The 13,092-nt window shown below is 49.4% G+C and overlaps 1 protein-coding gene across 1 annotated transcript in view; it reads left to right on the top strand.

Moving 5' to 3' along the window:
- Positions 1–12,598, top strand: part of TMEM164 (transmembrane protein 164) — a 183,793-nt gene extending 171,195 nt beyond the window's left edge. Inside the window, exons 5-6 of the mRNA XM_077773599.1 lie at positions 10,574–10,674; positions 12,380–12,598. Of these exons, the coding sequence (XP_077629725.1) occupies positions 10,574–10,674; positions 12,380–12,598 (320 nt within the window). The remainder of the gene's footprint in view (positions 1–10,573; positions 10,675–12,379) is intronic.
- The last annotated feature ends 494 nt before the right edge of the window (positions 12,599–13,092 follow it).

Genomic DNA, 13,092 nt, shown 5'->3' with positions numbered 1-13,092 from the left:
CCGCCCCCCCCCCCCCCCCCCAGTGGCTCCAGTATTTTTCACAATAGTGTGGGTGGACTGGTTCATTCTTTGTTATGAAGTGAATGTTTGTGCCCTCACCCCCACAAGTTCATATGTTGAAACCCTAACTCCCAATGTGATTATATTTGGAGGTAATTACAGTTCAATTAGGTCATGAGGGTGGAGCTTCTCATTGAACAGAATTGGTGCTTTTGTAAGAAGCCAGAGAGCTCCCTAGCCCCTCTTACCTTGTGAGGATACAGCAAAAAGATGGCTGTCTCTGAACCAGGAAGTGGGTTCTCACCAGACACCAATTGACCAGTGCCTTGGTCCTAGACTTTATGGCTTTCAGAACTGTGAAAAAATAAATTTCTATTGTTATAAGCCACCCAGCCTATGGTATTTTATTATGGCAGCCCAAGCTACTAAGATATTTTTCTACTCGTCCTGCCTGGGCTCACCTTGAGTAGTTGGGATGGCTTGGGCCTCTCTATCTGCAGTGCCTTTCATGGCATGGGGGTCTCTGGGCAGCATTCCAAGAGGGCAGGCTCCAGTGCACAGGTGTTAATCAAGCCTCTGATTGCATCTTTTTTGATGATATCCCATTGGTCAAAGCAAGTTACATGACTGAGTCAGGTGGGCCCCATGGCCAAATTAGTGTGGGAAAGGATTACATAAGTGTGTGGATATGAGGAGGCTCATGATTCACTGGGAGCCGTTACTGTAATGATCTCCTGTAGGAGCCAAGATCAGAAGTGTAAGGAAGTGAGATGCCCATTAGGTATCCAAGTGCAGATAGTGAGTAGGCTGTGTGATATATGAGCCTGGAGTTCAAGGCCAAGGTCCAGGCTGAGCTGTAAATGCTGGAGTCATCAGCACATGGATGGCATTGAACCCATGAGAGTGGTTGAAATCACCTAGGGAATGAGAAAAGAAAATCTCCAAGTTCTGTTGCCTTGACCCTCCATTGTTTAGAGGTCAGAGAGAGGGGGAAGAATGGCTAAAGGACACTGAGAAGGAGCAGACTGTGAAGAAGGAGGGGAACGAAGACAGAGTGGTGTCCCAAAAGCCAGGTAAAGAATGTTTCAAGAACAAAAGTGTGCAGGTGTGTAAAATGAAGCCTGAGAATTGACCACTGGATTCAGCAATGAAAGATTATTTGTGGGGTGCCTGAGTGGCTTAGTCGGTGAGGCGTCCGACTCTTGATCTCACTTCAGGTCTTGATCTCAGGGTCATGAGTTCAAGTCCCATGTTGGGCTCTGCACTGGGTATGAAGCCTACTTTTTAAAAAAAAGGGTATTTGTCACCCTGTGGGGGGCTATTTTGGTGGAGTCGGTGGTGGGGGAACTAGAAGTGGAAACCAGATTAGAGTGGGTTAAGAGAGAATGGGAAGAGGAATTGTGGACAGGGAGTATGAACAAGTACTGTCGATAAAATTAGGTGAGCCACATATATAATTTCCAATGTTCTAGTAGCCACATTCAGAAGAGGTAAAAGAAACAGGTGCAGTTAATTGTAATATATCTTACTTAGCCGAGTAACCAGAATATTATCATTCCAGTGTAACCAGTATAAAATTATTACCAGGATATTTTACATCCTTTGAAATCCGGTATGTATTTTACATTAACAGCTTGTCTCAAACTAGCCACCTCTTGTGGGCTCAGGAGTCACACAGGAGTCACAGCAGCTACCCTGTTGGATGATGCAAGTCTAAAGAATTCTTTCAAGGAGTTCTGCTCAAATGAGGAGCAGAGGATTGAAGGGGCAGTGAGGCCAGGTGTTTATTTGTATTAGAATGGGAGCTATTATAGTTTATTTTGTTTATGTGCTGATGGGAATAATCCAGCAGAGGAGAAGAAATGGCTGATGTTAAGAAAAAGGGGAAGAGGGGCGCCTGGGTGGCTTAGTCGGTTAAGCGTCCGACTTTNGGCCGCCTGGGTGACTCTGTTGGTTAAGCATCCAACTCTTGATTTTGGCTCAGGCTGTGACTTCCTGGTTCATGGGATTGAGTCTTGTGTTGGGCTCTGTGCTGTTAGCTCAGAGCCTGCTTAAGGTTCTCTCTTTCCCTCTCTCTCTGCCCCTCCCCAACTCATGCTCTCCCTCTCTCTCAAAATAAACAAATAAACTTAAAAAAAAAAAAAAAGAAAAAGAAAAAGAGGAAGTAGTTGCTAGAGTCCTACCGAGCAGGTGAGAGGGGATACGATCTGGATACAAATGGGAATGCTGGCCTTGACGAGGGTTCTGGGCAGTTCATCCATGGTAACGGGTGAGGGCCAAGCACACTGAACACTGATGCAGACAGGTGGTTAGATGCAATCATGAGGGCTCTGAAAGTTTCTGCCTGATTCCTTTTCTCTCCATGAAGTAGGAGGCAAGGTCATCATCTGAGAGTGAGGATAGAATAGACATATTGAAGGGTGGAGAAGAGAGGAAAAAATATTAAATTGTTGCCCGAGAGGGTGAATGGGCTGGGGAAGTATAGTGTGATTGCCTGGCAACATGAAAGATGCACTTGAGGTCTGTGATCACGAATTTCAAGTGAGAACAGTTAGCACTGTTGTTTTTCTCCAGACACATTCAACTGTGTGGGTGCAAGCAAGGAATGAGGAGGAGATTGGAATTTAACCAGGGCTGGGTTTTGCATGTTTTTTTTTTCCCCCCAAGATGAGTACGATCATGAGAAGTGCCGTGGAATTAAAGGTGTCTGCCAGGGATAATTAGAATGATGAGCCATGGAATCTAAGGAGGGGGGAGGGCGGGAGCTGTGAGGAGCAGGGAAAAAAGATGGTAGGACCTATGGATCACAGATTCTGGCAGGGTCAAAGAAGTGTTGGGGTGAGGGTGAGTGAGTGTAAGCTGGAAAGACAGAAGCGGTCGTTGAAGAGGGAATATTTGACTTCTGGGGGCGTTGCAGATATTCAAAGTTCTGAGGTTTCAGAACAGCCATGTGAGTGAGTGGCTGAGGTGCTGTAGAGGACAGGGTCACTGAGGAGAGGGGGCCAAGGAACAGAGGCTGGGATGCTGGAAGGTTCATTCAGGCATTTGTTGAAATTATCAAGAAATATGACAGGAGCGGTTTTCAGGGGAGTGGTTTAACATCCTCAAGGGATGTTGAGGGCCATGACCCATGTGTGTGTAGACAACCCTAAAAGGGAAGACTAGTGGGTGGCACGGGGTGGCAGTTGTAGTGCTTCAGGGAAGAAGAAGGCTCCATGGTCTGGAAACAGCAGTGCAACAGAAGAAGTTACCTACTCTACTATGTACCGGGAGAAAAACCAGTGACTACTTTGAAGGCTAGAGGTGAATTAGGCTCCTCGTGGGGAGAGGCAGGATGGGTAAGAGGAAAAGGATAAAGGGGACATTTCAGAGAAGTGATTAAAGTATTGGGAATGTGGTAATTTCTCTGTGAGTTTGCATATCCTGTTCTCTTTGCCTGAAATTCCTTTCCTTGCCTTGTATACCTGAAAAACTTTCCTTCATCTTTTACCACCTACGTCCTGTATCACTACTTTCTTGAAATTGCTGTAGTCAAGATTACCAGTGACCAGCATGTGGCCAAACCCTGTGGCAGTATTTGTCTTTGTCTTTCTCTCTATAGAGAAGTGTGCTCACAGTGTTTTTTGTTTTTGTTTTTGTTTTTTAATTTATTTTCTGAGAGAGAGAGTGAGCCCCCTTGAGGGGCAGGGGTTGGGGGACAGAGCATCCAAAGGGGGCTCTGTGCTGACAGCAGAGAACCCAATGCGGGGCTTGAACTCAGGAACCATGAGATCATGACCTGAGCTGAAGTTGGACACTTAACCAACTGAGCTACCCAGGTGCGCCCTCCCCCGGTGGAATTTTCTGTGATGGTGGGAATGTTCTACCTCTATACTGCCCAGTGTGGTAGCCACTAGCCACCTGTAGTTACTGAGCACTTTGAAATGTGGCTGGTGTGACCGAGGAATGAATTTTCTAATTTTATTTCATTTTAAATCCTTTACGTGTAAATTGTCACATGTAGCTCTTGGGGCTCATCTCCTCTTCAGTCCTGTCTTGGGGATTCTCTTTGTTCTGGCAACTATTACTGTTTCCCAGGCTTTGTCCTTGGTGCTTGAATCTCATCCTGTGAACTTCTTCCTCGTTGCTCTCTACATCTCAAGCTCTGTCTCCAGGTCGTTTCTCTCCTGAGTTCTGCACATGGATACCCCATAGGCATTCGTTATCAGTGTGCTCCAAACTGAACTCCTCTCTCCCTTAAATCAATTCAGTTACTTGAAGTCATAGACTTGGGAGCCGCCCTACTCGCCTCCCTCCCGTCCAGTTGGTAGCCAGGTTGTCCGTATCTCTGCAGTGGCATCCAGACCTGTCTTCAGTCTCGCCCCTCTCCAGCCCACCATCCACACAGCCAGAGCAGGCTGATTCGCTGACAGATCAATCTGACCGTGCATGCCCCTGTTTAAAACCTCTCAATGGCATCTCATTGTGCACCAGATAAAGGCCCAGTTCCAGGCTGTGCGCAAATGAGGTTCTTCATGACCTGACCCCACTTGCCTGTCTCTCTGGCTACATCTCTTGACACATTTCCCTTCCCACTTTATGCTGCACTGACACAGACCTCCTGGAGAACACATGCGACCAGCGTGCCGTGTCATGCCTCCACACATCTTTCAGACTGTACTCACCGCCCCGGATACCCTTTCCCTCCTGTAGGCTCTGACCCCAGCTCATCCTTGCTCTTCTTCAAAGCCCACCTCAGCTGTCACCTCCAGCAACCCTTCCTCTGTGTCCCCATTACTCACTGTGTTTTCAGTTATCACACTACCCCGTTGTTCACTCTTAAGCCGCCAGGCAGTTCTCGAGGGCAGGGACCATCCTTGCCTCGTTATCCCCACTGCCTAGCATGGAGTCTGGTGCCCGGTGCTCACTCAGTCCATGTTGGGTGAATGGGTAGCACGCAGAAGTGAATACGAGCTGAAGGGAAGCAGGACAAAGACTGGAGAATGGGGGTGCCACCCTGCCCAGCCTCATCTCCTTGGTGGAAGTCCTTCCTGGGTGGGCTTATAGGATAGGAGAAAGGGCCTCTGGGACGCCTCTGGGGATCTGTCTTTGCTACTGCTGCTGCTGGTGCAGTTGACTTCTTTCCCAGCACGTGTGACGCTTCCTTCTGGCACAAATCGATTTCAGAAAGAGCTATTATCTTGGTTCCCCTTACCTTTTGAGATGAAACGCTTCTATCCTCCTGGGAGACAAGACACTAGCAGAAAATGTCACATTTCTTTCTTAAAGTAGAAAAAAAAGTTTTATGTGTTTAATTTTTCTGAAAGTGCTTAACTTTCTATTTGCCTTTGGAAGAAAACTGTTTTTCACTTGGTTTATCCCAAGGGCCACATTCAGGTATATGGAAAAAAGGAAATGTGCGTTTGCATACAATTTGCATATATCTATGCAGAGTGGATCATTTATTCTCTGGGTGCTTGCCTTTTTTTTTTTTTCAGTTTTCAGANTCTCACGGTTCGTGGGTTCAAGCCCCACATCAGGCTCTGTGTTGACAGCTAGCTCAGAGCCTGGAGCCTAACTCAGATTCTTTGTCTCCCTCTCTCTCTGACCCTTCCCCTGCTCACGCTGCCTCTCTCTCTCTCAGAAAGAAATAAAACTTTAAAAAAAAATCTCCCCCTTCACAGAGAAGATCATGTCTTTGTAAGATTCCCTGTCTTCTTCCAGGCTTTTAGGAGATTTTGGATGGCTGTGGTTTTGCCATGCTAAAAATAGAAGCCGCCTGCTGTGTGCCAGCTAGCTGCTCTATTTACTTTTCTGTATCTCCTATTCTACTCAGCAGCCATGAGAGGTGGATGTTACCTCCAATCTTCATACAAGAAAGGCTCTGAGAGGGGCAGCACTATTTCCTCAAGGTCTCTCCCACCACCAACAGGCAGTAGCAGAGGCAAGGTTCAATCCCAAGGTTGTCTGACACCAAACCCTTTGTTTTAAACCATTAAGCTCTATTTTCCATCATTGGCGTATTGCTTGGTGTTCTGCCTTTTACACTTGCCATTTCCAGCCAGGGACTTTTCCACACAGGCTCATAGTTTGGTTGTCATTTGAATGGCGGTTGATGGTAATGCGGTGCCAGAGGTTATCTCCCTATTTGGTTTCTTTCCAGGTCCTCCATGTTATAGGTGGTACAGCTGTAAAAATCTTTGTGCAAATAAGAGCAGCCTGTGGGGTTCTTTCGCCATTCTGTGGCTGTCCTCAAAGTAGTATTGCCAAGCCAAAGGGTTCTCTATGGTTTGATGATTCTCTGGAAGGCCTGTGATGCTTGTTCTCTCACACGCTGATCATTTTTTGAGTGCCTGATTTGCACCAGGTGCTGAAAGGGAAGGGAGGATTCAGAAACGGCTCCTCATCCATAGAACTGATGGTCTAGGGTGGGGCGGATGGGGCAACACAGAGTGAACCGTAGTAAAGTGGGGATTTGGGCAACAGGCATTGAGAGCATGGACCCTTAGCAGTGTCTGAGTGTGTCCCTTTCCCCCATATCACAGGTCAGGGACTGCAGGGCAGGGGAGGTGCACAGTGAGGAGAGGGGGTGCCACCTCCCTGCTTTCCCCAGGTCTGCGGCTAAGCTACCTCCAGGCTGAGGACCTCTTGGCTACCCCCTCTCGTCCCTTTCCTGCACCTGGCCCATGTGACCTGTCACTACCGCACAGATGCCGCTTAGGGGGAGCCAAGAAGAGGCTGGAGGGAAGGAACACCTGGAGAAAATGGCTCAGGGCTTGAGGGGCCTGAGCATGAGCCTATGTTCCTGCTGCTCCTCCCGGTCCCCTCTTCCCCTTATGTCCCCAGCAGCCAGGGGCCAACACGGTGCCCATTTCCCATTCATTCAGCACACAGTAAGTACATAGCTCAGTGTCTTTTCACAAGCCAAGTGTGGTGCCAGATGCATCGAATCTGACAAGGTCCCCTCCCCCGAGGCACTCTGGTCTAGACTGTCTGGGTAGACAGACCAGGAAAGAGATGGTACAAGTCGGGTGTGGAGGTGTGGACAAGTGGCAACAGGGACGCGGAGCAGCGAGCAGCCCAGCGGTATCTGAAAACCCAGTGCTCTGTTCTGACTTTGACGGTGGCACCTCCCATCTCCCAGCCTCAGTGTCTCCATCTCTAAAATGGAGGAATGAGTTTGATGTGCTTGAAGGGCCTTCTGACTCCAATGTGCTGTGAGCCTGGCTCTTGTTCTGATAGCAAGCCTGAGCTTGCTATCCCCAGAAGACCTGCCTGGCTTCAGTCACCCCATCTTGTTCCTTCTCCCCTCCACCCTCCGCCTTCCACCCCCATGATGTTCCTTGGTATTCTGCCTCTGGCCTTCCTTTCTCCCTCTACACGTGCCCCTATGACTCTGCTTGCGTTTGTGTGCTGATAATTCCTATATCTGGATGTTCATCCTGACCCTCTTCACTGAGTTTGTGATTCATTATAATAATTAAAATAGCCAACATTTGTTAAATTCCAGATACTACACTACGACATGACTTAAATTATGTCATCTCTGGGGCGCCTGGGTGGCTCAGTCAGTTGAGTGTCCGACTTTGGCTCAGGTCGTGTTCTCATGGTTCGTGAGTTGGATCCCCGCATCAGGCTCTCTGCTGTCAGTGCAGAACCTGCTTTGGATCCTCTCTCTCCCTTTCTCTTTGCCCCTCCCCCATCTGCTTCTCTCTCTCTCTCTCTCTCTCAAAAATAAACATTAAATTATGTCATCTCANATCCTCTCTCTCCCTTTCTCTTTGCCCCTCCCCCATCTGCTTCTCTCTCTCTCTCTCTCTCTCAAAAATAAACATAAAATTATGTGATCTCATCTACCCAACAACATTGAGAAGTAGGTAGTGGCACCCCATTTTATAGAGGAGTGAAACTGAATTCAAGAGATACTGAGGCTTATTTGTCCAAGGCCTTGACATTGATAAGTGACAAGAGCCAGGACTTGAAAACCTGTGTCTTCGGGCTCGAGTGCCCATACTCTCTGCCACCGTGCCGTTTCCCAGGCTGCCCTCAGCTGCCTGGGAGACATCTCCACTTGGATGTTCTGCAGACACCTCAATTTCGACATGTTCAACATTGGCCTCATCGTCATCCTACTTTCTGCCCCATTCTGCCTTTTCCTCTCTTCTCCATCACAACAAATGGCTCCATCAGCCCAAGGAGGCCCAAGCTAGAAGTCTTTCTAGATTTGTCCTGACCCTTCTTCCCCAGCATCCAGCCTTCTACCATATCCTGGTGAGTCCTTCTTCTACTTTTCTCCATTCCTACTGCTATTACCTTTGAGGGCCATCCATCCCCTTCGCTCTTTGGGTTCCTGCAGTAGCCTCCTTATCAGTCTCCCTGCCTTGATGTCCTCTGCTCCCTTCCTTCCCCTTTGCTAGCCAGCATGACCTTTCTCGAGCACATGTCTGGTCACATCACTTTCCTGCTGTTTTCTGGGGCTCTGCGGCAGAGCACAAAGCTGACCATCCACGGGCTGAAATCTATCCAAAAAGATGTGTTTTGTTTGGTCCATTGAGCATTCTGAAAACATTTTGAATTATTTGCCAACATTTAAAAATCAGGAAATTCCACACAAAAGTTCAGATTTCTGGCTTCTCTTGCAAAACTGAAAACAAAACAAAACAAAACTGGCAACTCTGGGAACCACGTCCCCACAGGGCAATGATTGGATGGAGCTGAGTGGTGGTTGCCATCTTTAGAAGGGGCATGGGCTTTCCAGTTGGCCAGTCTCCAGCATCCTTAATGTCTCTTAGTCTCTGGTCACTCTCCTCCCAGTTTCCTACCTAAGCCTTGTGGTACCTGGGCTCATGACCCTGCAAGTATGGGATGAAGCCCAGAGCCCCTCCGTGTGGCTCCCAAGGTCTTGGAGCAGACCAGCCCTCTGCCAATGTCTGGGTCTTACTCCTGCTCACCACCCCTTCACACTGGCCACTGTAGCCCTAACTCTTACCCATAGTTCTCTGAATTGCCTCGCTTCCGGGAGCTCACATGTGTCATTGTGCAAGCTGCTGGCTCTGGAATGCCTTGGGCCCTGGTTACATCCTTCAGGACTGCTCTGTGTCCCCTCTACCAAGAAGTGGTCCTTGTTCCTACGTCTTCTCCCTGCCCCCCCCCCAGCCCCACCTCAAGCTGGGTTCTGTTCTCCTATATTATGTAGCACAGACCACAAGCATCACACCCATTGTATTGGGTTCTAATTATTGATTTGTGTGTCTGCCTCCCCTGCCTGACTGTGAGCCTGGATTGTAGGGAACCTGTCTTATCTTTTTGTCCCCAAAGATTGGGACAGATCTTGGAATGTAATAGGTACCTAATAGCTGGTAAATGAATGGATGAATCAGTGAAAGACTGACTTGGGAAAATACCACTATGGGATGTAATATTGCTGTCTATTTGTTTGGGGTAGAGGGTTCCAGCTTCCTTTCATTCTGGAGCCCCCCCCCCAAGCCCCCATTCATAGTGACACCCCACAATATCCTATAATTCATACCCCTGCTCTGCAAGCTCTGGAGTGCATCCAAGCCTACTTGGGATGGTAGTTCCTACTGTGATGGCTGGATGGAAAATACATCATTCTCGCTGTTCCCGGGGGAAGGAGTTGTGTAATGATTTGGGAAAATGGCATCGCCATTTGATATGGCACGTTCTGTGGTTATTTGAAGAATAACGATGATGTGCTAATGACAGCATCTAACACCAATCGAACACTCACATCATACACAATCCTGTATTACGAGCCCTCACTCGTAATATCATTTCCTTTATTCCTTGCAACAGTTCTGAGAGGGAGGTATGACTGGTATCCTGAGATTTAGGGGAGTTTCAACAACTTTTCCAGGGCCACGCAGCCAGTAAGTGGTAGAATCTAGATTTGACCCCAAATCTGCCCATCATGACAGTTAGTTCACCTTCTCAACCACCCTAACCATACTTCCTCAATGGCATCCCTCTTTAGAAACATGAGGGAAAGATGCAAAGTAAACATGAAAGGGAAGGACATGTGAATATATATACAGTTAGATTCCAGTTAGCAATTAAGAAGAAAAAAAAAAAAGCAACTCCTGAGGCATTGAGAAAACCAAGCAGACTCATTGAGTGTGTGTGCACACGCGTGCGCGCACACACACACAAGTGTGCAGGGTTGCTTTTGGGTAGTAGAATGGTGGGGGTATTTTTCTTTGTTTTCTCCACCTTGTTTCTACTTTCTAGTGTTTTCTGAATTTCCTTTAATGAGCATGCATTCCTTTCATCGTCGTCGTCATTGTCATCATTGTTGTCGTCGTCATGACGTCATCGTCGTTGTCGTCGTCGTCATCATCATCATCATCATCAAATCCTCCCTTCTTAATGGCCCTGGCAGTATGTGGCAGAACAGAGGGGATGGCATGACTAGCCAGCTAATCAGTGGCACTGGCTTTGAAGTAGACATCACTGAGGAGTGAGAGGAGGGCGTCAGCTGGCAACGGCTGTGGCCTCAGCACCTGCACCCTCGAGGGGCAGAGGAGAAGCGGGTTCCCAAGCTTGCCGTCTCATCATGTCCCCCTTTTTCCTCCAGGTGCTTACACCCCAGAGCCCCTCAGCAGTTTCCGGTGGGCCCTTCTCTCAACTGGCCTCATGTTCTTTTACCACTTCAGCGTGTTGCAGATCCTGGGCCTGGTAAGTTCGGTTCTGTCCCCCTTCTATCCCCTCCGTTTGGAGTTCTCCATAAATCTTGATAATCCTGGTTGGTGCTGGTGTATCGTTTTGTTTTGAAAATTCAAGATGCCAAGGGCCAGGATGTCACGTTGTTGTGTCTGGGTTGCTGATTTATGAGCCACAGCCTGGGCCTCTCCAGAGAGTTTTCTGAAGCCTTCAGTATTGATTGTTTCTTTCATCCCTGGGGAGGCAAACATGCCCTTCACTGATGACCACCCAGGTTGGAAACAGTGAGCTGCATCTGGAAAGTGATTTGCTGTGGACCCCATGGTGGGGAGGTGAGGGAGGCAGGACCTTAAGCCCAGGCCCCAGGGCCTGGAGGAGGCTTTTGACGTTGGGTCTATTCTGGGTCTACTCCCAGGCCCTGGGCTGTGTGGCCGGTGCAAGTGCAGTGTTGGGGGACTCCCGTGGCATTCTGGGGTGTTCAGACCTGCCTAGAGCGTGGATGATGGCTGGACTCAGTAGTTGAGTTATCCAGAGCCCAGAATTGCTGAGTGCATGGGTGTCTGTTGGTGGCAGAGTGAGGAGGATGAGCTCGGGGCTGGGGGTCAGGAGACACAAGTTCAAGTCCTGGCTCTGTCACCGTTCTGGGTGAGTCACCTCCCCCTCGAGGGCAGAGAGCTCTCTACCCCTTTGTGACATGGTACAGAACCCCCAGCCTCCCCGAGAGGTGCTGAGGACTTGTGTCTGACATGAATGGGCTTGAAGGGCTTTGGAAGGCAGGTGTTGTGGCCATCCTTGGGGCCGGAGTGGCAGGTCTGGTTTTGTGCATGAGCGGCATTTTGAGTATTAGCCGTGTGGAGCCTCGCGGAACCTGCAGGACTACGGCACGGGACTGATGTTACCCACGCCTCTGTAGAAGCCATCACTTTCCCTTCCCCACCCTGGGGTATTGCTTTCCTCTGGTTTGCCTGGGGGACAGTTTGAGCTCTTTGCCAATGGTGTCCTGCGCCCTAGGAAGAAAGCAGTATGACGTTCACACCTTACTCTGAGCGCTCTCCACTGGGACTGCTTGATTCCAGAGGGGTCAGTGTCCTCATGTCACCACACATAACCATGTTCAGTCCCACCTCCAGGCCTGACTCAGGCCACACCTCCTCCAAGGAAGGCAATGCGCACTCCATTCCCTGCCATGACCCCTATCCATCCTTCATGAGTCCATTCAGGGTGCCACCTACCTCATGACATCTTCTCTGAGGACTCAGTCCCCATGCTGTGCACTCCTCACATCTCATGGTGGGGAACACCTGGCGCACACCGTCTTCTTTGAGGTCAGATGCGGTTGCCCATGCCAACGCGGTTGGCTGCCAGTTAAGCAGAGGCAGAGACCATGCCGTTGACTGTTCAGTCATCCCCTGACACCTCTCTGGGGACTAGGCACATAGTAGTTGCTTAGGAATGACAGCAGGCTCTGGACCCAACCAGAAGGCATGACTGAGCAAAACCAAACAGCTTTTGCATTGGATGGCCTCCCCCATCACCTCCCGAAGGCTCTATCCTTGACCCACTCCAAAACCCTAGGGCAGAGAAATCCCGCTATGAACAGGTGGGGATTTGTCAATCCCTCCTTGTCTAGTTCCCCATTAGGTAGAGATGGCTGAACTGGCGGAAGCCAGAGAAAGCCTCAGGATGGTGAACGCTCACTCTACCTCCCTTGTCCCTGCAGGTCACCGAAGTGAATTTGAACAACATGCTGTGTCCGGCCATCTCAGACCCATTCTACGGCCCCTGGTATCGCATCTGGGCCTCGGGACACCAGACTCTCATGACCATGACCCACGGGAAGCTGGTCATCCTGTTCTCATACATGGCTGGGCCCTTGTGTAAATATCTGCTGGATTTGCTCCGGCTTCCAGCCAANTCTCCCCAAGGCAGCAAGTCCTGACTTGACTTGGAGAACACCCAGTTCTTGATGAAATCATGGGGAGAGGGCAGTAGGATGTCTGGTGTATTTCTCTTTCCCTCCTCTCTGTCCCTTTCTTCCACACTGTTCCCTCCCCAGCTCTTCCACCCAGGACATCTCCTGGGGCCTGAGGCATCATGCTGAGGGTGGGATCCTTTCCCCTCCTCTTTGACTCCTTCTCCCTGCTCCTAGTGGCCTTACGTGGGTGATGGTAGTCAGTGGCTTTCACTCTGCTTGTTGGTGCTTTCATGACAGCTGGTTGAGGGGGATGGGGACCAACAAGCAGTAGTTCTTTTGTTGGCCTTGAGGTGATGAGATTGAGTTAGGTTTCATTTCTCCACTGCCAGGGACCTCCAGGCTTACGCCGGGGTCCCCTCTTGTCTCCAGCACAGCCCCCACCATGATGGGACTGAGGCCTTGTTTCTATACCAGTGGCATGCCGAGAGCCGAGGGATTTCCCCACTCATGGCCAAAAT

This window comes from Crocuta crocuta, unplaced genomic scaffold, assembly GCF_008692635.1.
Source record: "Crocuta crocuta isolate KB4526 unplaced genomic scaffold, BGI_CrCroc_1.0 scaffold737, whole genome shotgun sequence".
Lineage (NCBI taxonomy): Eukaryota > Metazoa > Chordata > Mammalia > Carnivora > Hyaenidae > Crocuta > Crocuta crocuta.
Note: the sequence above shows the minus strand (reverse complement) of the source record. Positions and strands in the feature narration are given on the sequence as shown.